General features: G+C 40.6%; 2 protein-coding genes across 3 annotated transcripts in view; one reads left to right on the top strand and one right to left on the bottom strand.

Moving 5' to 3' along the window:
• NPC1 (NPC intracellular cholesterol transporter 1) overlaps positions 1-9,635 on the top strand; it is a 28,312-nt gene extending 18,677 nt beyond the window's left edge. The window contains exons 14-25 of the mRNA XM_075084826.1: positions 632-746; positions 1,573-1,700; positions 1,790-1,930; positions 2,501-2,590; positions 2,698-2,888; positions 3,668-3,783; positions 4,359-4,488; positions 4,892-5,092; positions 5,942-6,173; positions 7,276-7,389; positions 8,191-8,353; positions 9,006-9,635. Of these exons, the coding sequence (XP_074940927.1) occupies positions 632-746; positions 1,573-1,700; positions 1,790-1,930; positions 2,501-2,590; positions 2,698-2,888; positions 3,668-3,783; positions 4,359-4,488; positions 4,892-5,092; positions 5,942-6,173; positions 7,276-7,389; positions 8,191-8,353; positions 9,006-9,088 (1,704 nt within the window). The 3' untranslated portion in view covers positions 9,089-9,635. The remainder of the gene's footprint in view (positions 1-631; positions 747-1,572; positions 1,701-1,789; positions 1,931-2,500; positions 2,591-2,697; positions 2,889-3,667; positions 3,784-4,358; positions 4,489-4,891; positions 5,093-5,941; positions 6,174-7,275; positions 7,390-8,190; positions 8,354-9,005) is intronic.
• Positions 9,541-26,248, bottom strand: RMC1 (regulator of MON1-CCZ1). Of its 2 annotated transcripts, none has more exons than XM_075084827.1 (20): positions 25,726-26,248; positions 23,291-23,367; positions 21,752-21,836; positions 21,313-21,369; positions 20,155-20,241; positions 18,821-18,961; positions 17,059-17,162; positions 16,500-16,589; positions 16,287-16,392; positions 14,823-14,934; positions 13,705-13,749; positions 13,240-13,293; positions 12,829-12,957; positions 12,378-12,484; positions 11,528-11,647; positions 11,267-11,344; positions 11,004-11,108; positions 10,850-10,918; positions 10,480-10,705; positions 9,541-9,728 (listed from the first exon to the last, which is right to left on the bottom strand). In XM_075084827.1, the coding sequence occupies exons 1-20, from the start codon at positions 25,894-25,896 to the stop codon at positions 9,649-9,651; spliced, it is 2,043 nt and encodes a 680-aa protein (XP_074940928.1). In that variant the 5' UTR covers positions 25,897-26,248; the 3' UTR covers positions 9,541-9,648. The 2 variants fall into 2 exon arrangements, with proteins under 2 accessions (XP_074940928.1, XP_074940929.1); XM_075084828.1 differs by lacking the exon at positions 25,726-26,248 and adding an exon at positions 25,353-25,373.
• Between the last annotated feature and the right edge of the window lie 412 nt (positions 26,249-26,660).

The following is a 26,660-nucleotide window of genomic DNA, read 5'->3' as shown; positions in this document are numbered from 1 at the left end:
CTCAGCCCAGTCTGAGCAGCTCTGGACTCTCACAGGATATCTAGTGGTCTTGAAGAGAGCCAATACTGTATGTACATTCCCCCCGCCCCACCCCCAAAAAATTTAAAACATCTGCTTTTTCTTACTGCTGGTTGATATCAAGCTCATTTAAGTTTCTGGTCCACATACTAATGATGTACAAATGAATAATATTTTTAAGAACCTACAACTACCAGAGAACTTCACTACTAGTCTGATCACTTGTAATTTTAGTGTATTGTGAGCAGTAATCATGGACTAAACTACATGCTTCACACCAAGGACATCTGACACTAAGTCTTAGTGGGTAATAAACGTTCTCATTTGACAGGCTCAATAACCCACTGAAACTGGCACTGCCTCTGGCAAGTGTGTGGTTTTGGCTGAAGTACTGAACTTACTGTATTTTAAGTTTGAAGCAAGGCAACAGGAATTGTTCATACTACTTTTGTATTAGAGAATCTCTGCTTTTTTGTATCTAATTCATGTTAATGCAGTGAAAATGATAACAGATAGGTTTGGATGTTTGAAGATTTGGGGGTTTTTTTAAGCCATATGAAAGCACTTTCTAAAGTGCATGATTCCTAATTATAATAAATTACTGCCTTAACAGAGAGATGAACGCCTTGAGGGTGAAACTCTAGATAAACAGATTGGCAGAGTCTTGGGAGATGTGGCACCCAGTATGTTTCTTTCATCTTTTTCGGAGACTGTGGCATTCTTTCTTGGTAAGACTTCCTTAATATTTGAAGATAAAGGCCTTATCATACCTGCACATTGCAAGAATAAATGCAAAACCGAAATCTGAAAACAAAGCAAGAACTTGGAGAGGAAGTTTAGCTTAGTTGTTCGTTGCTATTACGAAGTTTAACTTGACCTCTGCTAAGGGTCGGCATTGTAGTAATTGAAGAGACTGGCACAAATAAAAAGATGTAATTCAGAACCTGTCAAGCTCTTCAGCTGGAAAAGCTAGAGCTTTTTACTGATTTGTAGCGACTGAGAAGTCTAAATCTGACATTAGTAATATATCAAATATCAGGGTGTACTGGTTCCTACATTGCTTTCGGTCACCTTGCTGCTGCTTGGAAAGATGCCCCTATGACAGACTATGTTTGAGGGTCACTCCTACGGTATGTGTTAGATGTGTATCTTATGTTGTTACCCTTCAAGTAAAAATTGGCCTTCTTTCATAATGAACTTGTTTGCTTGGAGTGTAATCTGCCATGGGCTCAACTTGCATTGAGGGGCTTACTATTGAAGCGAGATGTTGCTTGACAGCACTCCTTACCCTGCCCTCTTATGCAGCCAGCACAAGTCTAGTAACTTTGGAATTGAGAAATGTCTTAAAGCTCATCACCTCTTTGCACAGCCTTAATGCTGTCAAAGAGGTCGAAGTCAGCAGTCGAGCCAGGCTCAATCAGCTGTTTTCTTTACTCTGAATAGAAAGGCTCTTTGTCCTGCTAACACTTAAATTGGATATCTGTCTAGAAAATGCTCATGCATTTCTTGGAGAAGAGAGCTTGCTTGTTTAACAAACTGGATCACTTCCTTCAGGGACACTGTCTACGATGCCAGCAGTTCGCACATTCTCCCTTTTTGCTGGAATGGCTGTGCTCATAGACTTTATTCTTCAAGTCACTTGCTTTGTAAGTCTCCTGGGCTTGGATATTAAGCGTCAAGAGGTGAGTATAAACGTGCCTGTAACTGCAGTGTACTACAGATGGTGTCTTCTGCAGAACTGTACTAAATCTGGCATTTAATCAATTTTCAGAGGAATAGACTGGATATTCTGTGTTGCATCAAAAGCAATGAAGAAACGAGCAGTGTCCAGCGTTCTGAGAGCATCTTATTTCTGTTCTTCAAAAATCTGTATTCTCCATATCTGCTTAAGGATTGGATGAGACCAATAGTAGTATGTATACTCTGTTTACAGTAAGCAGTCATCTAAACTTGGGCAAAAGTGTAGTGAGCCTGAAGGTCTCATACTGAAGAAGAATATTCAACAGTAATGAAACAAAGCTTCTAGAGTTTTTTGCTTTCAGCATTACTATTGGAATAAGCTTTTGTAACTGCAAGAGTATCTCTAGTAAATAAGGGGCTTGACCTTGGATTGTCCAAGGCCCAGATTTGAGTTGCATTACTGATGATGAAATCACTTTAGGCATATGTCAAAAATCAGCACATGTTGGCCCCTACGCTCATTAATCAAGTGGTGTTGCTGAATCTGTGATTCAGTTTGAGGTGACTGTGCTTATTTACAGAAGGTATTTAGTGTATCTTTCGCTGCTGTCTTCCAAGTATAAATATTCTCTTGTTGCTCCAAAGGGAACTCAAGTAGTTAGGTTTTACTGCCACTGTTGTACTAAGCCTGGGTAGCACACTTAAACTAGAGCTTCTTTGCATGGTTGCTGTTAAGTTAGTAAATTTCCTCTATTGCTTGTTTCTGTACAGTTCTCACCTCCATGAATTTGCTTTTTTGCAGGTAGCAGTGTTTGTGGGTGTTCTGTCATTTAGTACAGCAGTTATGCACAATGTAGAGATTGGACTGGATCAGTCTCTCTCAATGCCAGGTGTAAGTATTAAGATCGTGTCACTCTTCAACTCGTGGCTGAACTGAAACCTTGGTATCTTGTGCTACCTCAGCATTATGTAATAGTAACTCAAAACTTTCCCTTTAAGGACTCCTATGTAATGGATTACTTCAGCCAGCTCAGCAAGTACCTGCATGCAGGTCCTCCTGTCTACTTCGTCCTAGAAGAAGGGCACAACTACACCTCTTTGGAAGGGCAGAACATGGTGTGTGGTGGAATGGGATGTAATAATGATTCACTTGTCCAGCAAGTCTTCAATGCTGCGGAAATTGGTAGCTAGTAAGTATTTCATTCTCTTCTCTGTATAGTCACATGGAAGAGATGTAGCGGAGCAGTGCATCCTTTTTAATTTAGTTCAGGCTCGGCTGTTGATTGTACAACTGACACGATCGTACTTGCTTTTATACTGTGGTTTTGGAGTTGGGGGAAGGGAAGAAGCTGTGGCAATCTCCTAGAATGACGATGAAACCTGTCTGGACTGGTGGGATATATTGATGTGCTTGGGTTTGGAAAAGGGGCTTGATCCTTCAAGGAATCTGGGAATGGTAGGAAGCAGAAACTCATTAACAACTCTCAGTATGGTTAAGCTCTCCTAGAAAATGACTTGCATGCTCAGCTTTTAAACTTAGTGCATAAACTAGCCTAGCAAGGCGAAGCAGGAACTGTATCTGGAGTTCAGTAGCTAACAAGTGGAGAAAGTCTCTTCCTGATTCCCTCCACTGTAGTTCAGTGGCTTTACTCCAGCCTAACTGGAAGAGGAGACTTGCTTGAAAACTGAGGCAACAATATCTGGAATAGGATGGGGCATAGAGTGGACAGGGGGATGGAAAGCGGAGCTTGGTAGTGGGACTTGAATGCAGGGAAGAAGCTCCTGTTTGCTAGCTGCAGTGTTACGAGCTCTTGGACGGGGTACTGGAGCAGGGGACTATATGGAGAGCGAGGTAGCTTGCACCAGAACGAGTTGACATGTTGTAAATCAGCACTGGAGAGGTCAAGGGATGTGTTCTGGAATGAAACACATAATTACTGATGACGGATTTGTTACATTATTTTATTAGCACAAGGATAGGTTATGCCCCATCATCCTGGATTGATGACTACTTTGACTGGGTGAAGCCACAGTCATCCTGCTGCAGAGTCTACAATACCACCGGACAGTTCTGCAATGCTTCAGGTATTAGCATCCATCTTGTTGCTAGGGGATTAGCTTGGTTTATAAGTTTCACAGCCAAAACATTTTATCATGGTATGAGTCAGGTGAAGAGCTTTTCTTACTGTGAGCAGGCACCTCTGGAGTTGCCCTCTAATTTGTTTGAACTGCTGTTTGGGTGAACTTAAAACATTCTACTGGAATGCTGCAGGTTGAAGACAGCCTACCTTAGACAGCCAATGTAACGGCTATTCAAAAAATAACTTGTTACAAAAATTTTGATCCTTCTGCTGGTTTCATTAGAGCACACACTTGGTGTTCTGGTTTTGTTCGGATCCTTTGGTTCGGTATAATTCTCATTGGGTCTAATGCAGGTAGTGCACAAGTAACCGAGTTCTCTGGCAGCCCTTGCCTTAGTAGTAATAAACAAAAATGAAGGACTACAAATTTTATATGGAATTTCAGGGCTGATCAGTTATTTCATCAGTGAAAATGCTTTTTACGGAATTGTATCTTGTAGTATTCTAGGTCAGAAGCTCCTAGCATTATGACAAAAAATACTTGATCCTGTAGCTGACCTTCTTCCTGTATTTCTTCAGTCACCGATCCATCCTGTACTCGTTGTCGGCCACTGACTCAAGAAGGCAAGCAGAGACCACAGGGCAAAGACTTCATGACATTTTTGCCAATGTTCCTGTCGGACAACCCTAATCCTAAATGTGGTAAAGGGTAAGAGCCATGTTCTGTATATCTTGCTTAGATAAGTGTGTCAAAGACTCTTGCTCTGAAGTGTGACTTTTTTTTTGTATCTGTAAGGTTGGATATATAATGTTCTTCTAAAAGGCAAACAAACATTGACATCTCACCTGTTCAGTAGTATTTTCTGAAACAAAACTGGGAAAACAAATGCATCATCAACTAAGCTGAACAGCTGCTTTTCCCTGTACAAAGAGAAACAACATCTATAGTCAGTCTGTTCTAGTATATCCTGTGCAATCTTGAAATGTATTGTGCTCTGAAGCTCTTACCAGTTTTGGAAACTGTTAGAAACAATATTGGAAGTCATAAAAGCGGGTAAATTTGGATCGTGCTCACTGACATTGACATCTGAAATGTTACTATGTTTATATAGAGGACATGCTGCATATAACTCTGCTGTCAACTTCATAAACAACAAATCTGATGTTGGAGCTACTTATTTTATGACCTACCATACTGTACTGAAAACATCATCTGATTTTATTGATGCTATGAAGAAAGCTCGGATTATAGCAGATAACATTACTGAAACCATGGGCATCAGAGAGAAGAACTACCGGGTGTTCCCTTACAGGTATGCTTAAATCTTTCTTGCCTTAGTGACAAATACTCAATGTGAGGAACTCAGAAAAGGTACTGGCTGACTACATCTTAGAGACTCGAGTCCTGAGTTTTGTCTAACGGAAGGTAACACAGACTCTGGAATTTCTGGTAAAACAACAAAAATACAAGTTATGTCCACAGCACTAACTTCTCTTTACTGTAGTTGACAAAAATAAAGAAATCTCCTCTCTACAAACGTAGCTCTGGCTTGGGCTTGGGCGCTTCCTAGCTTTTATAGTAGGGTTTAAGAGTTCTAACTTAAGCAGGTATTTTGACCTGGGTTGTTGCAAGTTGTAATGTGAATGTATGACTTCAAACTACAGTTATTTAAACCTGAAGCAAGGGCAGCGGTGATGCCAAGTACTGTTGATCTAGTGCGTACATGATTAACATACTGAAGACTCTGTATGAGAGTACCACAATGAAATCTGTACAGCTGAAATACTAATCTCTTTTTGAAGCAAAGAATCCTATCCATCCTTATGATCTCACTGCACGATGAGTCGGTTCAGACCCGCTGCAGTATCCTGCAGACACCACAGTTGATCTGAGGAACTACCTTCTGGCAACGACCGTAGCTGCTTATATTGAAGTGTGGGCATTACCCTGACTTCCAGATGCAACCTATACTTGAAGGGTTAGTGAAGAGCTGCCATGTAACAGCCAGTGTACCATAGCAGTCGCTCCACTGATGCTAGGAAGCCAGTTCCTGTTGGTGACTTCTATAAGGAGGGAACTACTTATCCTTAGCACACAAGCCAATCTATTATTAGCATATAACAAGGAAGATGGCTAACTACAGCTTCTGTTCTTTCCACAGTGTGTTTTATGTCTTCTATGAACAATACTTGACAATTGTGCATGATGCTATCTTTAACCTCTGCATCTCCTTGGGATCAATATTTTTGGTGACAACTGTGCTGCTTGGTTTTGAAGTATGGGCTGCTGTCATAATTTCAATAACTATTGCCATGATAATCATCAACATGTTTGGAGTGATGTGGCTCTGGAGCATCAGCTTGAATGCAGTTTCATTAGTGAATCTTGTCATGGTAAGCTAACAAGACATCCCGCTGCTTCTGCTTCCAAGGCTTGAACAGTTCTGTGTCTTTATATGATCATGATACTGAGTAGTGTATTATACTAAACTGTCAGGCATTTGAACGGTGGCTGAACCATCTTAATACATCTAGATGGTGTGTCAAACAGGCTTATTCTGACAACTAGTCCTGGTACTGATAAGATACAGCAACTGAACTGTAAGCTCTACTGCATCTGGTGGTGGCTTCTGTTCTCCAGCAACAGTTGTATTGCCTCTATACAGGCTAGGTGCTGTTGCACGTCAGTAGAGGTTGTTCATGCCTAAGGTAAGGATACGTAGGTTAGCGTTAAGGCTTCTGCGGTATTTATGTTCTATAGACTAGATCTGTGATGTGCTAGCACTGGTATTTTTCCTGCATAAATAAGTGAAACCACCTGGGCAGAGAGTGCCTTGGTAAAATGCTCCGGTACTTGGTAACTAATAGCTGAGTGCTGGAGCTCTGGCTTACCTTGCTCTCTGGAGATTTATTGCAGATCTGAGAAAGTTAGGAAAGAGTAAACTATTGCCCCATGTTATAACTAGGCATCTGTTCGTGCAAGCCCACCTGCTAGGTAAGTCTAAGATTTGCCAACTGTTCCATCAGTGTGTAAATGATTTTTTAAACAGCTTGTTTTTCAGGTTAGTCTTAAACTCAGCTGAATTTTTACCGTATCAAATCAGCATGTATACTCAGCGTTACTCTAAAGCAATGTTACTGCAGCTGGTATCAGAAAGTGATTTTAGTGTTTGTTCACCGTACACACTGTATTGAAGCCAGCTTTCTTCAACATCAAGAAACTTTTGTCCTCCAAAACAATCTCATGTTCTGATTCCTGTTCAATCAGATTAATTGTCCATTAGTAATGAATGGTAGTAAAATACCGCATGACACTTGTACTGGCTTCTAGTAACCAAGTAGTCCTGAGCTTGTAACTTCCAATGAAGTTCTAACCCTGGGAACCGAACACAGCTGCTAGAACCTCTCTAGCCTGGCTGGAGTTCTGAGTAGAGACCTTGCCATCAAAGTGCTCATCTAAATGATATTTTCATGTCTTCTGCTTTTCACTCTCTAGAGTTGTGGTATTGCTGTGGAATTCTGCAGTCACGTGACAAGAGCATTCACTGTTAGTACGAAGGGCAGTAGAGTAGAGCGTGCAGAAGAAGCTCTGTCTCACATGGGCAGTTCAGTAAGTACCTGCTATATGGGGGGGGGGGGGGGAAGTGTAGCCAAGTTACAACTTTACAGACTCTGTCAATATCCTTAAGTTATAACAATTGCCTCATCTTTTCTTTTTGGACACTTGATTAAAACTTAGAGGTGAATTTAGGCTTCTACTAGTAGCAGGGGTAATCAAGACCCAAGTTTTAGTCTGATGTTACTACTACCTAACAGTAGGGAATAGATCTAAAAGCCTTAGCTGAACTAGTAGTTCGGATTAACCTTGAATTGTCCCTTTAAAGTTTAAGTGCTTCTCTCCTCAGAATACTCAGAGGTGACTAGGAAAGGTTGCTCTGAATATGGGATGCAAGCGAGGCTTTGGGAATGCAAGCTGGGCTCAGTATTTAGGCAGTACTGTTGCGTCACTAAGGTAAGCAACCTGGGTGCGGTTGGAGTAGACTTCTGCTGATACACGCAATGGACCCAGGTCAGGAACTTCACTGGAATGTCAGTTCCTTCAGTAACAGCTTTCATCTGTATCTGCCTGAAGTAAAAATAAACTAAACCTAGGTGGCTGTACAGATTAGAAATCCACTCTAATCATACTGAGCCTGGCCTGTGGTGTCACGTTCTAGTGGGACCAAGAGTTTGGAACTCTTCTCCTGAGTAGGTCTTGGATTTAATTCTAAGGATTAACATGTGAGGAGGTGTACTACATAGAAGATCCTCAAATTACATAAAAATTTTAGCAAATATTAAGTACTTACAGCAAATGGATTACATAAAGCCCTACTTCTCACTTATAAACTTTTGTTTTTTACATTGACAGGTTTTCAGTGGTATCACACTGACTAAATTTGGAGGAATTGTAGTACTGGCTTTTTCCAAATCTCAGATCTTCCAGATATTCTACTTCAGGATGTATCTAGCTATGGTTCTGCTGGGAGCAACACATGGACTAATATTTCTTCCAGTTCTGCTTAGTTACATAGGTAAGACGTGATAGTCTGCTCTAAAATGCACTTAAACCAAAAATAGCTAGCCACCTGTGGACATCGTCTCCCCAGTAAGTAGCAAGCATTGCAAGGATAAAAAGCAGTACTTGAATGTGCCTCTGTCATTCAAGCAGCTGCTCTGTTGGAAGTCAAGGGTTGAGCAGTGGCAGTGCAAGCTCACCATTACAGGCGTGCTGAAGCGGAACAACCGCAGCCTGCCTGTGTGGCTGCACCGAGCTCTTCATAGTGGAGGTGGCTGCCGAGGCCCACGTGGCCCAACAGCCAGGGGCAGGATTAATGTCTCTAAACCTGGGGGTGGGATGGGGGGTAGAAGCAACAAATCTGCTGTGGGACAGTGTTCCTGCATTTGCAGAAGCGATCTCACTTTGCGGTAAGGATGGTCCAAACACTACCCTTTTCAATTTGGAGATTAATGCCTATGGTGTAGTTCTTAAAAGCAGGCTTTAACTGAGCCTTACTTAACGGGGTTAAGAGTGATGGGGATTCACCTGCTGCCCTTGCTGCTGAGCAGAAGCATTTTTCTGAAGTCTCATCAACGTTAACAACTAAGATCATGCATGTTTCTTGATGATTGACTGATCTGCTGTAATGCTGAGACTTCAGAATAACTCTGTCTTGTCTCACTCAGGCCCATCGGTAAATAAAGCTAAAACTCGTGCTGCACAAGAGAGGACGAGAGGTACAGAACGGGAGAGACTCTTCTACTTTTAGTTTTTAACAGTGTTCAGTGGACTCTGAACTGTGGCTTAAGCCCAACTCTTCGTAAGAACTGAAGGGCGGAAATGTTCTATGACTATCACCCTGTAACCATCACTGACTTGACTCTTGCACAGATTCAACTAGAAGATATCAGCTGCAGCTTCGGACATAGCTTTAAACTCAGGAAATGCTACGTGTGGCTTATGTAACAGTATTACTAAAACTAGATGTGTTAACAAGATCCCTAGAACACTTCTGTTTTCAAGAGGATGCATCTTTTTCTTCTAGAGACCTAAACCAGCTGTAGCGCAAGTTGAATAGCTTTTTTGTCAATAAAACTGAGATGACATGGGTATGAGAATGGACTGCTAAACCACTGACACTAATTTTAAATGCAGGTCAATGCAATTTTTGTCTCTATTTTTAGGGGGAAGCCATCACAAGTTGTAATATTTTTAGTACTATTTGCCAAAATGTCTTGTATATACTTTATTATAAAATAGCAATTTTGTAGTTCAAAAATCTACTTAAATGCAATAAATTAAGTTTATACATTTCAGTGGAAGAGTCTTTCAGAACGTTGTGGGCTTCATGAGAGCTTGTTCTCCAAAGACTTGTTTGAAGAAGGTGACATGTTCTTCACAGTGCTCACCTAAGGGGGGTGGGGGGCAAAATAAAAGTTAACATTAAACTTTACAATCTTGCTTCTCAGTTTGAGCTTTATAGTTTCACATACCTCCATTTATCTGTACTAATTCCTATCTTTAATGCCTTTGAGTAAAAGAGCTTCACAATTTTAGAGGTGAGGAATACTGAGGTATCTCCAGTCCTGTGACAAGTAATCTTATGGTGAAGCAGATGTCTGATGTAGTTCCTGTATCTAACCAGCAGATTCATACCCGTGAGGGTTCTTTACTGTTAAGATGCAAGATCTTGGAGTAGGGTTTCTGTGCCTATAGACTATCCGGTGATAAAGAACAAGAAGTTCTTAAGCAAGCAGCTTAGCTTGGTTTTTAAAGTGAGAGGAACTGTAGTATAAAACAGGTCTTGAATTTTTGTAGTCTGTGGAAACAGACAATTGAACTCAAAGGTTTGACCCAATTTGCAGTTTCAGGAGAAAGCCCTCACTAGGGATAATGGCTTTGCTAAACTAAACAGTGCAAACAACTGCAAGCCAAACAGGTTAGCTTAATCTGCAAGTTCCTGTTTGGCTCAGTTTCTTTACTCCTCGGTGCAGTACACAAAGGGGTAAGGACAGGTTACCTTTGGAACTATGCTTAAAAGTAAGTCTAAAATATGGGCTAGAATGCACCATGAGTTTTATAATACAGAGTCAGCTAGAGTGGAAGCGAAACAAGTCTTAGTTCTGTTTCACAACTGAGTATCTTGGTCTAATTGCTTACCTGGTGTGAAACTAGGATTTCCTCGTAACCGCTGATTTCTTTGTTCAAAGAATCTGAATATAGTATAGAAAAGCATATCATCATCTGCTTGTTTTGCTGCATCAAGGAATTTGCGGGCTGAAATGCTGTCGTGTCCTCCAATACCCCTGATGAATCTCAAGGCAGCCAAAACTTGGTGTTTGGACAACAGAACTTCCACTATTTCATCATTTGCGGTGGAAAGTCTCTGTGAAGTCAATCACAGCTGTAAGACTATGCTCCTAACAAACGGCTGAGATGTTAGCCTAGTCACTTCAAGCTTGGTCAGGTAAGCTGTTTGACAAGTCTAACCCACATGTGACACGGAGTTACTTTAGTCTGAAATGCTTACTTTTAACATGTCCAGAGAGAGCTGATGTGCGGGAGGGTAAATGCTTTCCAGGGACAGCAACAGACAAGCCTAGGGCAAAAGTAGAAATAACCTTAAGATTCCGAAGCCTTCCCACCTCCATCACTAGCTTCTTGAAGCAACTTGTCATACGTACCAAAGGCTTTGAGTCGCTGAGCACATGGTACTGCAGAAACTGATGGAGCATGTAGAACAAGTTGTGCTGAACAAGGGTTTTGATAACCAGCTCATACAAGTAGTGCTGTGAATGCAGGAAGAATACCAAAGGTATGCTCAATACCACTTTTTACAATCTAGAAGGTAGTATTGTATAGGGCTTAAACACATTACCAGGACTGGTCTGAAACTCTATGTAATTTCATGGAGTGAGGTGATATACTTCACATGTAAGTTCTTTACCTGAACTGCAATCTGGAACTGGTTAAGAGAGCGAATGTATTCCATCAAGACTGCTATAGTGAACTTATGAGGTGCTTCCTGGACAAGAAAAAAGCGTTAGGTGGAACTTGCACAGCTTCCCCTGTTAATGACAATCCAGTAAGAATGGGCATCAAAATACTGTAATCCTGACAATAAAGCGTTCTGCAGGCTATTCCAAGCAGTCAACTTAAGTTTGCTGCTCTGAGACTGCTGCTGAACTAGCACTTAAAATTAACTTACCTTCTTCTCTGTAAATACAGATAAAACGTGTGTGTACATGTCAGACTGATCAATAACTGCTTGAGTGCGGACCGGACGTTTCAGGAGTGGATTGCTTCTACTCAGGCCTGCTTCTACCACCTACAAGAAGGAAACCTTTTAAAAAAGAAACACTGTAGTGTTGTACAGTTTTGGTTGGTCTCATCTGTACAGAGACAGTTTTCTACTGGGATGATAACTATAAACATGTTCTGTTACTGAGCAAATTTGCACCTGTAGTCATGTTATACTGGATGCATTCTGTTCAGTGTGGGCTTCTGTATTGGACTTAAAACTGCTTTTAAAACTTTTAAAAGATGTAGCTACTATTAGATGCGTCAAAGCCAGGAGATGCATCAAACTTACTGTGTTGACACAGGCCCTCAGCTTTAGAAGGGTTTTCACTATGTGGCTGTACTATGTGAGTTAGTGCTTGAACTTTGTATTTTAACAGAAGTAATTGAGATGCATCGGGGCTGCACGTGTTGTGCAGTGGTACAGCATGCCATGAAATCAGTGACTTGGAAACTGGTGTGATGCTTATAGATTCCAAGTTGCTTTGAGCTTCAACCCTCTTTCTGCTTTCAAGCACCAAGGTATGTTACTTGTCATGCTGGAGATGAGCTATGCAGCATCTGCCACAACAGCATTGCTGAGTAGGGGTCTTAGTGCACCTTGCATGGTAGGCCACCTTCTGTGAGCCTGAGACAGCCAGGATTTTGGGATAGGCCTGAGTTTCCTAAGCAGAAAAGAGTATGCCTTCACCGTGATGCAACCTGAAATGCAAATAGCATCAACCTGTCTTTAAGCTGCTGTAGCTAACATGGTTTACCATAGTATAGCTTTGCTCAGCCTCCAAGTACTTCTTATATTCATGATTCAGTTTGTCAAAAACAGTTGCAATCACAGACAATGATCCCCTTTCTGGCTCACTGAGCACTGAAAAAGATAAAAAGAAAGAACTCTGAGACGACAATTGGGCTTTAATGTTGCCTTTTTTAAAAAGTGATCTCTACTCTAAACTTGATTTTAAACTTCAAAGAAGCACTTTCAGTCATGTCAGATATTTTAACTAAATGGGGTGTGGGGGAGTTGAATTCTTTCATGCTGTGAAATAATTCCTTTAGAATGTTGACAGAGAGTAGTCTAGGCAAATGATATCTTACAGGACCAAGTTATGTTTAGAGGTAATCTCAAATCTAAGACGAGTCCAGCTAATGTGTGAGTATGTATGAATACGCAGCATTGTACTTTCAGGAGACAGACAAAGCACATGAACTTACTTTGGGAGCATACAGATAGGATAACGATTTTGCATTCTTTCCTTTGGAGAAGGAAATCCATTAGTTTTCCTTTATCTAGCAAGAGGTTAACTACAGGTTCAAGTTTCACTTGAAGACTCCAGAGGTAACCTTGATTTGGAGGAGTAAAACAAAAAGTTAATTGCATCCAACTCTTTCACCTTTAAATGACAACCCATCTTGATAATTGGTAAGTGTATGTTCTAGAGCAGCACTACCCCTGAAAAGTTCTAGTAAGGATATGGTCATCCTCAGTTATTGCTACGAAGAGCAGTCATCTTACTAGGGATGTCTGCTTAGTCACATTCTTTGAAGCTGCTTTGTGCACTGAAGGTATAAAACTAGCCACCCTTTGACACTGAGTATAGTAGAGTCAAACAGCTCACTGCTTACCTTCACTTGCACTGATGATGATATCAGGTTGAAAGACGATCCAAGAAGAAGAGTCTAAATGTTAAAGTTCCAACATCCATATTGACACTGATTCCAAACAACCTCACATTACTGTACTGAAGCAGATCCAGCTAACATACTTTAATTTACTGTCACCTTTTCTTGTAAGGTCCTGAACAACATTCTGGGAATTATACCTTCAATTTCATCGTGCGTGTATGAAATTACTGAATAGGTACATCTCAAATGACCAAGAAGTGTGGTATTGTATTGTAAATATGGAAGTCTAGTATAACTATGAAAGCATTACACTGTCTTATGAAGCGTACTATTGTTGTGAAATAAATATGCATAATCAGCTAAAGCTGGACTTAATGGGTCAAGGTAACAAATGCTAGGTGCTTCCATGCTTGGTACATAAGAATGAGGCTTCAGTAAGGCACTTTTATAGTATTTAAAGGATACAGAGTTTACATGGAACAGGAGACTGACTTGTCACAGAGGCTGGACCTGCAGAAAAATTAGCATCAGGTGAAGAACACTAGTACTCTGGTGCTCTCCTACACTAACAAAATACAAACTACAAGCTTGCCTTTTCAGGGTAAGTATGGATGTCTAGTGGTCCTAGAGGCAAAAAAAGATACACCCATTTGTGCAGCTAGATCACCTACAGAGAAACCTGACACTGTGAGAAGGCAAATTCTTCAAAACATGATTGTTTTGTTTTTCAGTCAAGTGAAATCATGCATGCAGAAGTATGCCAGCTCTAGATTTATAATTCTAAATAACATAGATTCCATTTGCTATACTTATGTGTAATCACTTTAGTTTCTTAAGAAGCAAGAGTGGTTCGTTCTTTCTGATCCTAACCTTTAATACAAACCTCCACCTGCAGATTTATCAGTCATACTTGCTATTAATGACTTAAAAGCATCTGAATGTTGAAGGTGCAATCATTCCTATAGAAGCATCTTTGTCTTCTATAGAAGACAACTGCAGTGCTTTGCCCTATGCTAGTGGAATGACACTCAGGCTATTTCTAGCTACTTCCAGCTTGAGGGTAATTGTCCGCTACACTTATAGAACAGGAGAACAGAAGGATAATCCAAGAAGCATTTAAGTGTTGAAGTCCTAACATTGATCTTAGCATTGTTTCTAAACTGGTCCTAAACTTGATTCTAAGCTTGGATTGTCTTTCAGCCTCTTTAAGTGACTTAGGAAGTTAAATAGCCATGACTTCTAAAGCTGGAAGAGCATGAAGTGCTTTTGAGTACACACACAAGCTTTTATGACTGTGGCCAAAAAGGAGGGAAAAAACCCAACAACTTTGCTTTTACACTTCAAAGTACTATAAGGTGCATACTTCCTAAACAGCAACTCCTACTTTTCTGTAGTAGGCACAAGTTTGGAACAGTAATTTACGCTCCATTCTTTCTTACCTTCTTTCCTCCCTCACACTCTCCTAAATATGTGTAATAGAAGCATTAGTAACCAGCATCCTGAAAACTAAACCACCCTTATTCCAGCTGTTACATTTGGATAATCTTGGTAACTGTGTTAGATATATTATATAGTAGCTCTACCTGCTACAGGTATTTGATAGGGTTGTATTGATCGAGGCGGAAGTACAAATTGATGGATGGTAGCAGACCCATCAAATTCTCCTTTTAGCTTGATGTCAAATATAACTGAAGTCTGCAAGTGAGAAGAAGAAATTAGTATTCACAAATGTGAATTACCACCTATTTATGTGTATTCAGGCTGCTTTTCACCTTTCCTTCTGGTGTTCTCCACTAGAATCAGAGAATGGTTTGGGTGGGAAGGCATGTGCTGTGGGCAGGGACATCTGTCATTAGCTCAGGCTGCTCAAAGCCCCAGCCAACCTGACTCTGAACACAGCCAGTGATGGGGTAATTCACAACTTCGCTGGGCAACCTCTTCCATGGTCTCACCACCCTCACTGTGAAAAACTTTTCTTGTGTGCTATCTAAATATATGCTCCTTCAGTTTAAAACCGTTGCCCCTTGAACTATTACTACAGGCCCTCATAAAAAAGCTTCTTCTCGGTCTGTCTTATACACCCTCTTACAAGACACTTGTGTCAAATTCACTGCTTAGTTACGGATGCTAGAAACTGAGGAAAATTCTGCATGTTCCTATGATATCCTTATGGTTCTACTATTCAGTCATGTTCAACTCCAGTCACTAATGCTTCTACCCAGTATGGACCACAGTTGTAGCCTTGCACAGTAGAAATTATTTCCAGTGCTACCAATAATTCAAGTCGTTTCGTTATCTAGTCTAGTCAATCTGATTTTGCTTTCTGTCCTTATATAGTCATGTTTACAGCTTGACCAAAATGCTGGAGATGATTAAGTACTCTGGGTTAAATGCTAACATGTAGAATTAACATGAATTATAACTGAAACATCAACCAATCATCCTAATTGAGATAATATGCCCCAGTTCTTGAAGCTGCCCAAGACAGGATAAAACAAGAAGCCAAAGCGTTTCCACAAGTTAAGAGCAAAGCACCACTTCAGCTTTACCACTGATCAAACCTTGTTACTGAGACTTCAGACAAGCGCATTTTACCTATGCTACTGTATGCATAAGATCATTTGTGTTCATACAAGTTTTTGCAGATCAGGTGCCTTCAAACTAAAGGAGCATAAGTTTGTGATATAGAAACATTTGAATGTGTGTGGTATGAGAAGTTCCCAGGATTAATATTTTCATATCCAATTTACCTCTTAATGTAATGCCGTAAAAGCCTACACAGTGCAGCAGCAGAGTATGATAAGAAACTAACAAGAACAAAAAAAAGCATATGAAAAAACAGGCATTAGCAAGAGCCCCGATTGAATGTTAGCCCAACACAGTAAAAGGATGATAACTTTGCATCTCTAATACCCTTATGATTTTGTTCATGCAAATACTCTGGCAAAGCTAAGTGCATGCAAAAATATTTTCTAGAGCTAACGGGAATCGCTATTAAAATCTGCCATAACTTTAAAAAGTTAAGGCACAACATAAGTAAATCACACCTCAGTATCTTGATGATGTACTACCACCAAGTTATCCACAACATTCAGTGCAAACTTTCCAGTTCTGTTCAGCTTTAAAATACGTGTCTTCTTACAGGAGCCCTCTCTACAGAAAGAGATAACAACTGGTCAGCAAGCCTGTTTAAACAAGGAAAGCAGGTGTGTCTTACACACACATGAATTGTCACTAAATGTTCTTCATTCTGCTCTTACCTTGGTAAGTGGTAGAGGACTACTTCTGCTCCTGTACTATTGGAAGTCCTTGAGTGATGCCTCAAATACAGAACATAAAGCTGCCCATATCTAATGAGATAACAGGATTAAAGCATTATTTTCAAAAAAGAGCTCTACCGGTCCGTTAGAGCCTTACATTTTATCCTCAGAGAACAGACATGAGATTACTTAAGTCAAGTGATCAATTAATTAGAAGTGAAAGACTAAACCAGCACTCGATAAATCACAATGCATGGCCTATACTCGTGCAGGTTAGGCATCTAAGACCAACTCTATCAACACATCAGTTCAAAAAATGAAGCATTCTCAAAGTTTGTGTACTAATCAAGAACAATTTCATGTGAGACTTCTCAGTTAGTTTCCCCTCCCTGCCTTGCCCCAGAGTTGTTCAGATGCTTTGTTCAAGGCAGTAACTGAAGCACTTTAAAGCAGTAGTACTGCTAAACAAGAAACAAGTGCACCCATGGTTCTTGTCTTTTTTCAGCATCCCCAAACTGTCATACTTTTCCCAAAAAGGTTTGATTAGTTAGATACATACATTGTAGCCATAGCAATATCTCTTTCAGAAAGGCTGAGCTTGGAGGATTTCGGTGCCGCAGGTAACTCGATTTCAAATTTTGATAGTTTTGACATTGTTCCACTCTGTTAAACAGAAAAAAAAACCAAAGAAACCCATTGTTCAGACTTGAAACAGAAAGGGCTCAAGTAACCTTTAATCAAACGCTGCATCAATAGCACCCCCATGAGGTGAAGAATGCTGATAGCTGAAAAGAAAAAAAGGGTGTGACACTTTTTTTTTTCCCCACTGTGATGCTAAACACATACTTCTGGTATTATAATTTTAGCAGCATTATCATCTTGATTTTATAACATTGGCTTCAGCTAGCAAAACATTTCCATTTAAATTAAGTCAAGACAAATTTGTATGCAGACCCCATTTTAAATTGGCCTGGAGAGCTCAAACAGCAATTCTCTTACCTTTCTTTCTCTCTTCCAGTAAAACGTAAGCTCCAACTCTTAAATAACAGCTTACTGGGAAGGGGAAAATATCAGTACCTCCTACCAGTCACAGTCTCCTTTTGTTCCTGCTAACTCCAGAATCTGCCTTACACTCAGAGCATATTCCTGTTCCTGCCCAAGGTTTCCACTCTCCTCTTCCTCTTTTCCTGTAGAATTTATATTTAAGCAAGTTTTCAGAGTTTCCAAAGCTTCTACTGAAATTCACTTCCTGTTCTTATTAACTCATTCTTCAGCATGGAGCATGAACACTACCAAAATATATCCTTTGTGAGAGCTCTATTTTCAAAGATTATTTTAGTACAGTACCTTTCTCGGGAACTCTTTGAAGATTACTTTCTGAACACAAAATAGAAATTATGTAGCTTCAAGCTACAACTTGACACAAAATGTTGAAGAGGGCGAAGCATGATCTAAGCCCTTAGAAAGCTGTGAGAGGCTAGTAAGTTCCACCTAGCCACCTAAGAGAACATCATTTCAGGAACCAGTACAGACCCTACACAAGATCAAACCAGGAAACCCATCTGAATAAGCTTCTTTTTAATCTCTTCCCTTAGACTCCCAGAGAAATCTTCCTAATCCTTTGAGAGAAGCAAGATGAACTCTGTAGTTGTTCTCATTTTTAAAGTCATCTCACTGCATGATTAAGTTAAAACAGACACTAGTTTTTACTACACACTTCTTCCAAGGCAAAAAGAAAAATATTTTGCCAGTAAGCTTAAGTGTTGTCCACAGGGAAGAACACTGAGAGAAATAAATACTGTAAAGAAAGCCATCTCATGCTTGGGACGATAGTTGTTTCTTAAGCGCTACCTTTTTCTTTCTTTTTCAAATTCATCTACTCACATTTGGAATGCTGTAGTTATAATCACAAGTAAAAGGCCCTTAATTTATTACCACACTACAGAGTGCACATGCCCACAGTAAAAGTAAATAATATATACTTATTTAAGTGAAAAAAGATCTCTTGAAAGATATCTAAGTTGTCAAATATTGGGTCACTAATTTTTTTTTTTCCTGTCTCATGGTCAACTGTCCAACATTAGCTGAACATACCTCTTTCCAAAGAGGACATAAGAAAGAGCAAATTACTTAATTTTAAGCCATCACCTAGGAACTACCTTATAGATTTTTGTTTTGTCCTTTGCTTATTATCCTACAAGGATGTGGACACATGCAATTCTTGGAAGAAATCTACGAAAAGCAATAGAATAGTTGAGTGAAGAAGCAGCCTAAAAAACCAGAAGCACACAAAATGAAAAGTTTGGAACATATCCCTTTACCTTGAAATAGAATGGCTGTAGAACATTGCCAAGGACAGTGGTTGACAGAAGAATAACAGAGCTCTCTGGACAATACATGTACCAGTTGACATTAATACTCTGATTCTTCAGAAGTTTTAAACTTCGTTTCTCTGGTAATACCTGGAAACACAGGGGATTAGCATTATATCACCATCAGGACTGCAACAGCATAAATGGTACTACACAGTAGCTAGGAATGTTAAGTGAATAACAGTGAAGTGTAAGAGCATTTACAGTGCTAGAATTAAATACCAGAAACCTGACAATTACAGCTTAGGCCCCAATTTACTGTAGCTAAGGATATGCACATCAAATCCTCCTCAAATTCTAATGAGCTTAAAGGTGCGGTCTCTTCCCCCTCATCCAGGTCTGGGTATAAGCTCTGTCCGTAATGGAGAACACAGTTGCTTGACACAAGTGAAGTTTTATTAAAAAGTTATTACAATAGCTTTGCTGCCTTCACTCCCCAGCTTCCTTAGCCTTTTATTTTAAGAACTAAGACAGTATATAAATTGATTCACTTCATTTTAAGGGCTTAAATAACTTCCCTTCAAAAACACACTTACTTGGTTTGGTCCTTTTACCTGCAGGGATGACATCCATAATCCTTTTAAGGTGCAAAATATGTTCTTCTCCCTCAATCAGCAGGAAATAATGCTGATTTTTCAATTACTTTCTTCAGTATTAGCTACTAGTAATTATGTGAAACACTGTCTTAGCTCCAGAACTGGAACTATTGGGAAGTGCACAACTTTAGAGGAAGTTTACAATACTCCTCATCATGAATGTCAGAGAGGACTATTTGTTCATTAGATTTCTCCAACAAAAAATGCAAAGGTAATTACATATAACAGACAAACTCAGACAACGAGGTCAGCATAGAAGGAAGCTGCCAATTTGCAGAAGGATATCACTATCTTAATCATTTGTTCCTTGCTGCATTTTAAGCATGCACACATACTCCCCAATGCTGATTTGTTTTGCATGAAGTGATATTTCACATTCAGTTTAGATACTCATTTCTGTACAAGCCAAGAGCATCTATTAACCTAGATTTCTCAAGGCTTAATGCAGTACTCCTTGATACAGGGTCTTTGTTAGCTGTGCTAAATAACCTGTTAATGATAGGGTCCCCCACTGCAAAAAGTATTCCTCTCAAAGAAAAATAATTGTAGTATGCAAGCAAAACAGCAGAATTTCTTTTAGTGCTTTCTTAATCAGAGAGCTAGAAGAAATTAATCCAAAGGTACTGACACAGATTTACATTTTCAAATCTCTAAACGTGTCTGTGCTACAGGAGTTATAGGTATTACCTGATAGAATTCAATTCCTTGATCTGTGATGAAGACAATTTCTGTAGAACTTGTCCAGCAGAATCCTAGAATATTGGCATTCTTTGTCTTTTAACAAACAAACAAACACTCTTTTACTTGGAAAAATTAGCTATTCAGATAAGCTAATATTACTAAATGAAGAATGCGAGACCAAAGGCAATTTAGTTTTCCAGTCACTGGAGTTAATACTTTTGGCCAACTACACACCCAGCGCGCATCAGCTACTTTTGTAAAGACTTCCAAAACTATGTATGAACACAACTACTGTATGGCCTGAGTTTTTGGCAGCGTGTAAGGTCGGCAAGTTTATTACACAGTCAAATTTTCTTCTCGCCCCAAGTACAACCAAGTTCTTCTGGTTCAAACCATACTGCCAATTCAAGCAAACCCTGACATGGAAAGCGGGTTCCTTCTGTTGACAGAAATTAAGAACTAAGTGGAAATATTTGCCGTGACTCCACTCAGAACACTACCATAAATGCTTTGCTAGAATGGTTTACTCAAACACATAATCCAAAATAATGAAGCAGAGAGTGCTTCGGTTTTAAAGTCTACTGGAACAAAGGGATTTGTGCAAATCAGAGGTTTAAATTTTCACTTTAGCATCCTATTACACCAAAATGTAACTTATCTTAGTTAAAAGTTGGGAAGTACCAAACAATGACAATGGTACTTGTTTCTGGTAAAATAATCATAAAAAAACTAGAAGGGTTGTTTAAAAATACCAAACATAATATGCAAACTACTAATATCTTACTATCACTCACCAGTGGAATTAGGGTAAAACCACCACATTAACATATCTGGCAGTAGTATAATTACTGTCCAGTGTTTCTATATCATCAGCACTTTCTCTCCTCCCCTTCCCAAACCTTGATATTTATTGCCTCCACAGCATTTCCAGTCCTTTCTAGGAAAGAATTAAAGTGACTGGACCAGGAAGTTTTTTATGGTATTGTTAATACCTGTTCATTTACCACAATTGAGATAGACAGTAGTGCCTACATATCTCATTTACCTCATGTTAGTATTTTGGAAAGTATCTCAAGTAGTTCTCTTGTAGAGCAGAGCCCACCAGTGTAATTAACATTAGAGTTACACGTAAGCATATAAGCTTTGGGCATATACTTTACTTACCTTACATTCCTGTGTATATTCTAGCTGAGGGCTATCTGGAATAAAATTCAAAAAATCCTGCAAACACACCCATGAAATGTGTTAGCAATTATGAAGCACAGACAAGATACATATGCAGATACAAGAGAATGGATATTAGTTTATAAAATTATTTTGGATGAGATATATAGAAGAAAAACTTGACTTACTATATTCTACTTCATCCCAGCCAGGGAATTCTTTATAGAAGTTGGCTGCCCCCCCACTTTTTCTTAAATCATGATACTAGTAAGACAACAATGTTGCCTGCTCAGCCTCTCAGGATGAGACAGGAATTTTCACTAGAGCTGCTCTTAGGCACCAGACCTCTTGAACTTTTGTCTCAGAGGCTTCTACTCTGGCACTGTAAGTAAAAGATTTCCAGCTCCAATTCACTATCTGCAGCATGTAGGTTTCTTACCACACTCTTCAAAGTTCTCTGCACAGCCAGTATCTTGTTCCCCAAGGAAAACTTGATGCACTTCACTTCTCCTTTGTCTTCCATCCTATACAGGAAGAAAAAGAAGTTATTGAAACATTGTCTAAAATAGTTTGTTATGGAACTCTGTGATACACTCTCAAAAAAAAAAAACAAGAAGAGAGGGAAAAAAGTGTAATGCGAGTGCTTTTGAATACAACTTATGGGTGTTGCTGGACAAGTACAGGATTCAAAATTCAGACTGGAAGATAATGGAAGTTCACTCTTCAGAAATCCTGAACACATCCGTTACAGAAACACAGCTAAGATTGCACAAATTAGCACCCGAAGTAACTACAAATGCTCAACTCTGTTGGCCTATGACGTGGAACTATTCAAACCTGCATTCTTGGTTCTATCCCAGTAAGTCTGAGTCCTGTGACACTCACTGACATCCTGCAATCAGCTCCTTTACTTCCAGAACTACTGCCAAGTGACCCAAGCCTACTCATCTCCCCATTAGGGCACATTCTCTAGAAGAATTTATGATGTTAAATGGAGAGTGAGGACATTTTCACATAATTTGAAAAAATAAAAACTGTATTCTTACAAAACAGGCATCGGTACAATTGGTATCAATAAGGTAGTTCTACTTCCAATATATGTTACTAAGTACGATAACTTAAGAGACAGCTAGATAGTCAAGCAGGAAAACTGTGGAACCTCATGAAGTTCACTGAGTATTTTTAGCTCCCTCAGGATTTGTGACAAGGGTAGTCCAAAATAAAAAGACTAATTAAAATTGCAACTTTCAGGACAGGTGCTATGTAATACCTGACAGATCACAGTAACCACACCTTGACTACAAATTGTTTCATCCATATCTGGACTGAAGCAACCTTCAAGCAAAAGAATACTTCCTCACATATGGACAGCAGAGTGCAAAGAGCCATTGCTCTTAAGAGAGGCATATATAGAATAATTTTCTAAAGACAAAGTAGTTTCATTGAAAGTACTGTTGTCAGATTAAAAAAAAAAAAGCATTTCAACAAAAAACAGAAAATATAAAAGATGACAATTTAGATTAAACAAGAAACAGAATGCAAGAAACCTATAAGCAGGAGACACTGCGCTCGAATCACAGGCATGAAACTCAGATATTACGGTTCTCTAATCATTTAAGTTTACTTCACTTTGTTTAACTTGCTAAACTGCATCTTTGGATAAGTCACTGCTGTTGGAGGAATCACAAGTTTGAATCTCCACACTCTCTCACATACAGAGCATGTTTTAATAAAACACCGCTGTTCAAAAAAAAAAAAAAAAAAGCCACAATCTACAAACTTCCCCCCCCCCAAGAAGACTAAAAATTCGTGAGGGCAAAGCATGCCATCTTAATTGCATGATTATGTCTAAGAACAAAATCAAAAGATGATCACAAGTACTTATAAGTTTTATGCCTGAATTACATTACATCAGGACTAAGTAGCACATAATTTTAAGACTGCAGAACTCTATCCCAAGACAACAAAGGTGCCTTACCTGAAGGAAATGGGATTTCTATCCTCCAAACCTTTAACAACTACTCCTGTAGCTCCACCAGATCGAACAGCAAAAACCTATAAAAATAGTTTTGAACATATTTGTAGCTTATTAAAAAAAATAGCCTTTACATGCTTCCTTTTCTATAAACCATACCTTTTTCTTTTTACTCTACACAATTTTTATTCTTACACAGATCTGCCAGTTCATACTGGGATTCAGTAAATAATCAATTCGTCCTCCTGGAGCTCCAAGTTTACTTAGAGTTGGCAGGTTTCCAATGGTACTGTAACAGTCTCATAGCATATTCTGAATTACTGGGCAAGTTGAAACAGTAAAAGTCTGTATAAGCTTTTTTTTTTTTTTTAAATATTCATATTTCCTAAGTCAGGTACTAGTAAAAGTATCGAAGACATTGCGGCATTGCTTAAAACAGAAAGGAAACCACCTTGGGGATTGGAAAGAGATGCAACTCAATGACCCAGAAGCTTGATCTTGTCAGAACATGTTATTAGATAGGAATAGTTTAATAGTAATCTGCAGTTTTGCGTGTACCTAAGAACTTTCGGCCAACTTGCACTAACAACTTAAAGAACTCCTTTAGCACAACTGCACATATATATGCATAAAACCTGCTAGAGCTATACCACTTGTTGAGCAGGAATAACGTTAAAGAAAAAGTCATGCTGTTACAAACTCTAACTGGCTTAGAAAAAGAAAGCCAAGTAGATGCCTTATTTTTACTTGTTGTACACGTAGAAGCACCAGACACAGATCAGGTCTTGGAATAACAGCTATATTGTTTTGTGATATTAGCCATGCTACTGGTGCAGTATGCTCACTCAGGAATACAGGTGTCAAGACTATAAATTGCAAGCAAGTCCATAGCCTTACTAGAATGGGAAACTACATGGGAAACTATCATTGAAATGCTGGCTACAAATAATTCAGAGACACATCAGAAATGAAACAATTTTAGAGTAGCAAGAAAACATGGAGAATTAGATTTACAGTTGAAAATAAGTTTCTTTCAAGTGAGCTTTTAAAAACCAGTTTCTGTGTAGTTGTATCACATCCACACTGTGATACGGTGTCTCCTGATAGGGACATCTAAGAAATCTTATTTCAACTGGCCCTCAAAATATAAGTAAAGGATTATGGTTTATAACGAGAAAGAATGCCAATAACTCTGAACAGAGCGTGACAGCAAGAAACACATCCCAGAAATACTCCCCCTTCTCCAAATATGCAACTGATCACGTCCACACTGCACATGGCAAAACATGCCATTTACATGGAGAAGAAAGCTTGAACGTTTCAATCCTGTGAATGCTGCAGTCACAGAACAGTTACAGTAAGTGGACAGCGGGATGTATCTACTTCTATATAAACCTCATGACAGACTGTGGATCTTTTAGCTATACTCAGCTGAACATTCAGAAGCCCATAGGGATGGATATTAAGAAAAAACACGCTTAAAACAACTGAAGCCAAGAAATAAAAAGCAAAGCGTCTGCTCAGGTCGAGCCACAAGTAAAGCTACAAATATTAGATTTATGAATCACAGAATCATTAAGGTTGGAAAAGACCTCTAAGATCATCAAGTCCAACTGTCAACCCAACATACCCATGCCTCCTAAACCATGCCCTGAAGTGCCACGTCTGCATGTTTTTTTAACACCTTGAGGGATGGCAACTCCACCACCTCTCTGGGCAGCCTGTTCCAATGCCTGACCACTGTAACATATTGAACTTTAGGAACTGAAAAGGGGGGGGGGGCGGGGGGGCGGAATAGTCTGAGAAATTAAGCTAACAGTGAAGTGACAAAGTTTGCCAGTAATGCTGGGAGACTTGGAATAGAAAGGAAAAGTGCTGACTCTGAAAAATTCCAGAAAGACCTTACGGCAGTGACAGTAAAGGCAGGTGAAATTCAACCGAATTAATCTGCACTGATGCATTTGAGAAAAAAGATTTCTATCGTCTCTGACACGATGGCAGGTTCTCATCCAGCCACCCAGCAGCAAGACCTCGCACCGCGGCAGTTCCCCAGAAGGGGACCCACCAGCCTCCTGCTGCTCAGCACCCAAGGGAAGGGGAGCCTCCAGGCCCCTCTCGTCGGAGAGGCAACAGAGCAGCCGCGGGAAAGGCTGCGGCAGCAGGCCCGCCGCCCTCAGCCCGGCCTGCGGAGCCGTGCCAGGCGGGATGGGGGTGCCCGCGGTCAGCCGCCCCTTGCCTTCCCTCCTCCCCAGGCCCACCGGAGCAGGATGCCGGGGCGGGGGTGAGGGCCGAGGTCCTCAGGCGGCCGGCCGTCGGTCCGCAAACACCGCCCGGCGGCCTGTCGGGATGGGGGAGCGCGGCCTCCCACCCGCCACCCGCTGTGGGGAGGGACTCCCCGCTGCCTCCCGCTGGGCGGGAACCCCCGCCGCCGCCCCCACCTGCTTGTTGGCCTCGTCGAAGAAGACGCAGTTGACGGGGTTGGCCTTCTCGAACTGCACGGGCCGCGCGCACAGCGCCAGGTAGCAGCCGCCCTCCCCGGCGTCCCCTTCTCCTCCTCCTCCTCCGACCGGCGCCTCTTCCTCCCCCGGCGGCGGTGGCTCGCGGCTCATGGCGGCGGCGGCGGCTCGCGGCGCAAACTCACCCGGCGCAAACGGTTCCCAACGAACCCACCGCCACCTCCCGGCCGGCCGGCCGCGCTTCCTGTTTACACTCCCCTCACACGTGATGCGGGACCAGCCCGTCTTAAAGGCGCAGGGCGCCGGGGCAGCGGCGGGAGGGCAGTCTCGTGTCTCCCCGCTTCCCGCCCACGGGCAGGGTGTCCTTCGTGGAAGGAGGGCCTCCCGCGCGGGGCCTGAGCCGGCCACCGGCGCCTCATACCGCGCCCTGGCCGCTCTGCTAGCCTCCTGAGAGGGCAGTGCTGAGCCCCGAGAGGCTCGGGAGAGAAATACGTTGGGCCCGACCTTTTATAGTGCTTTCTCAAAAGAAAACCAAAACTTGTAGGTGGGGTAGGAAAAAGAGAACCAACTGCTTCAGAGCTCAGCATCATCACTGAGGGGCAGTCGCTCTCGATACTGCTTTTGGGCCTGAAACTGTTTCTTTGGAGCCAGCTGTAAAATAGATCAGAAAGGGAAATCATACTCCGAGATAGTCCTTATTTCAGCAATAGTATTAATAAAGCATTATTGAAGTTAGGGTCTGGATTGTTTCTCAGCATTTATGATTATTTTTATTTTGGTTGGGACAATAAACTAGCAACGGGTGGTTTTGGTTGATGCACTGGGTAATGCTGTAGTTCACAAGTTACAAAACCTACCGTGTAATTTAGAAATTGTGTGAGGACATAATCAATGACATATTTGCTTACTGGTTTAGA

The sequence above is a fragment of the Phalacrocorax aristotelis genome, chromosome 2, assembly GCF_949628215.1.
Source record: "Phalacrocorax aristotelis chromosome 2, bGulAri2.1, whole genome shotgun sequence".
NCBI classification, from domain to species: Eukaryota; Metazoa; Chordata; class Aves; order Suliformes; family Phalacrocoracidae; genus Phalacrocorax; species Phalacrocorax aristotelis.
This window is presented reverse-complemented; position numbering and strand designations above follow the sequence as displayed.

Bases quoted from the DNA above. Each gene is read 5' to 3' on its own strand.
- RMC1 (XM_075084827.1), bottom strand. From the start codon at position 25,896: ATGAGCCGCGAGCCACCGCCGCCGGGGGAGGAAGAGGCGCCGGTCGGA. The intron at 11,648-12,377 runs GTAAACCATGTT...TCCTTCTTGTAG, and splicing joins CTGAGCAAAGCTATACTATG to GTGGTAGAAGCAGGCCTGAG. The intron at 11,345-11,527 runs GTAAGTTAATTT...TTTCTTGTCCAG, and splicing joins CTGTATTTACAGAGAAGAAG to GAAGCACCTCATAAGTTCAC.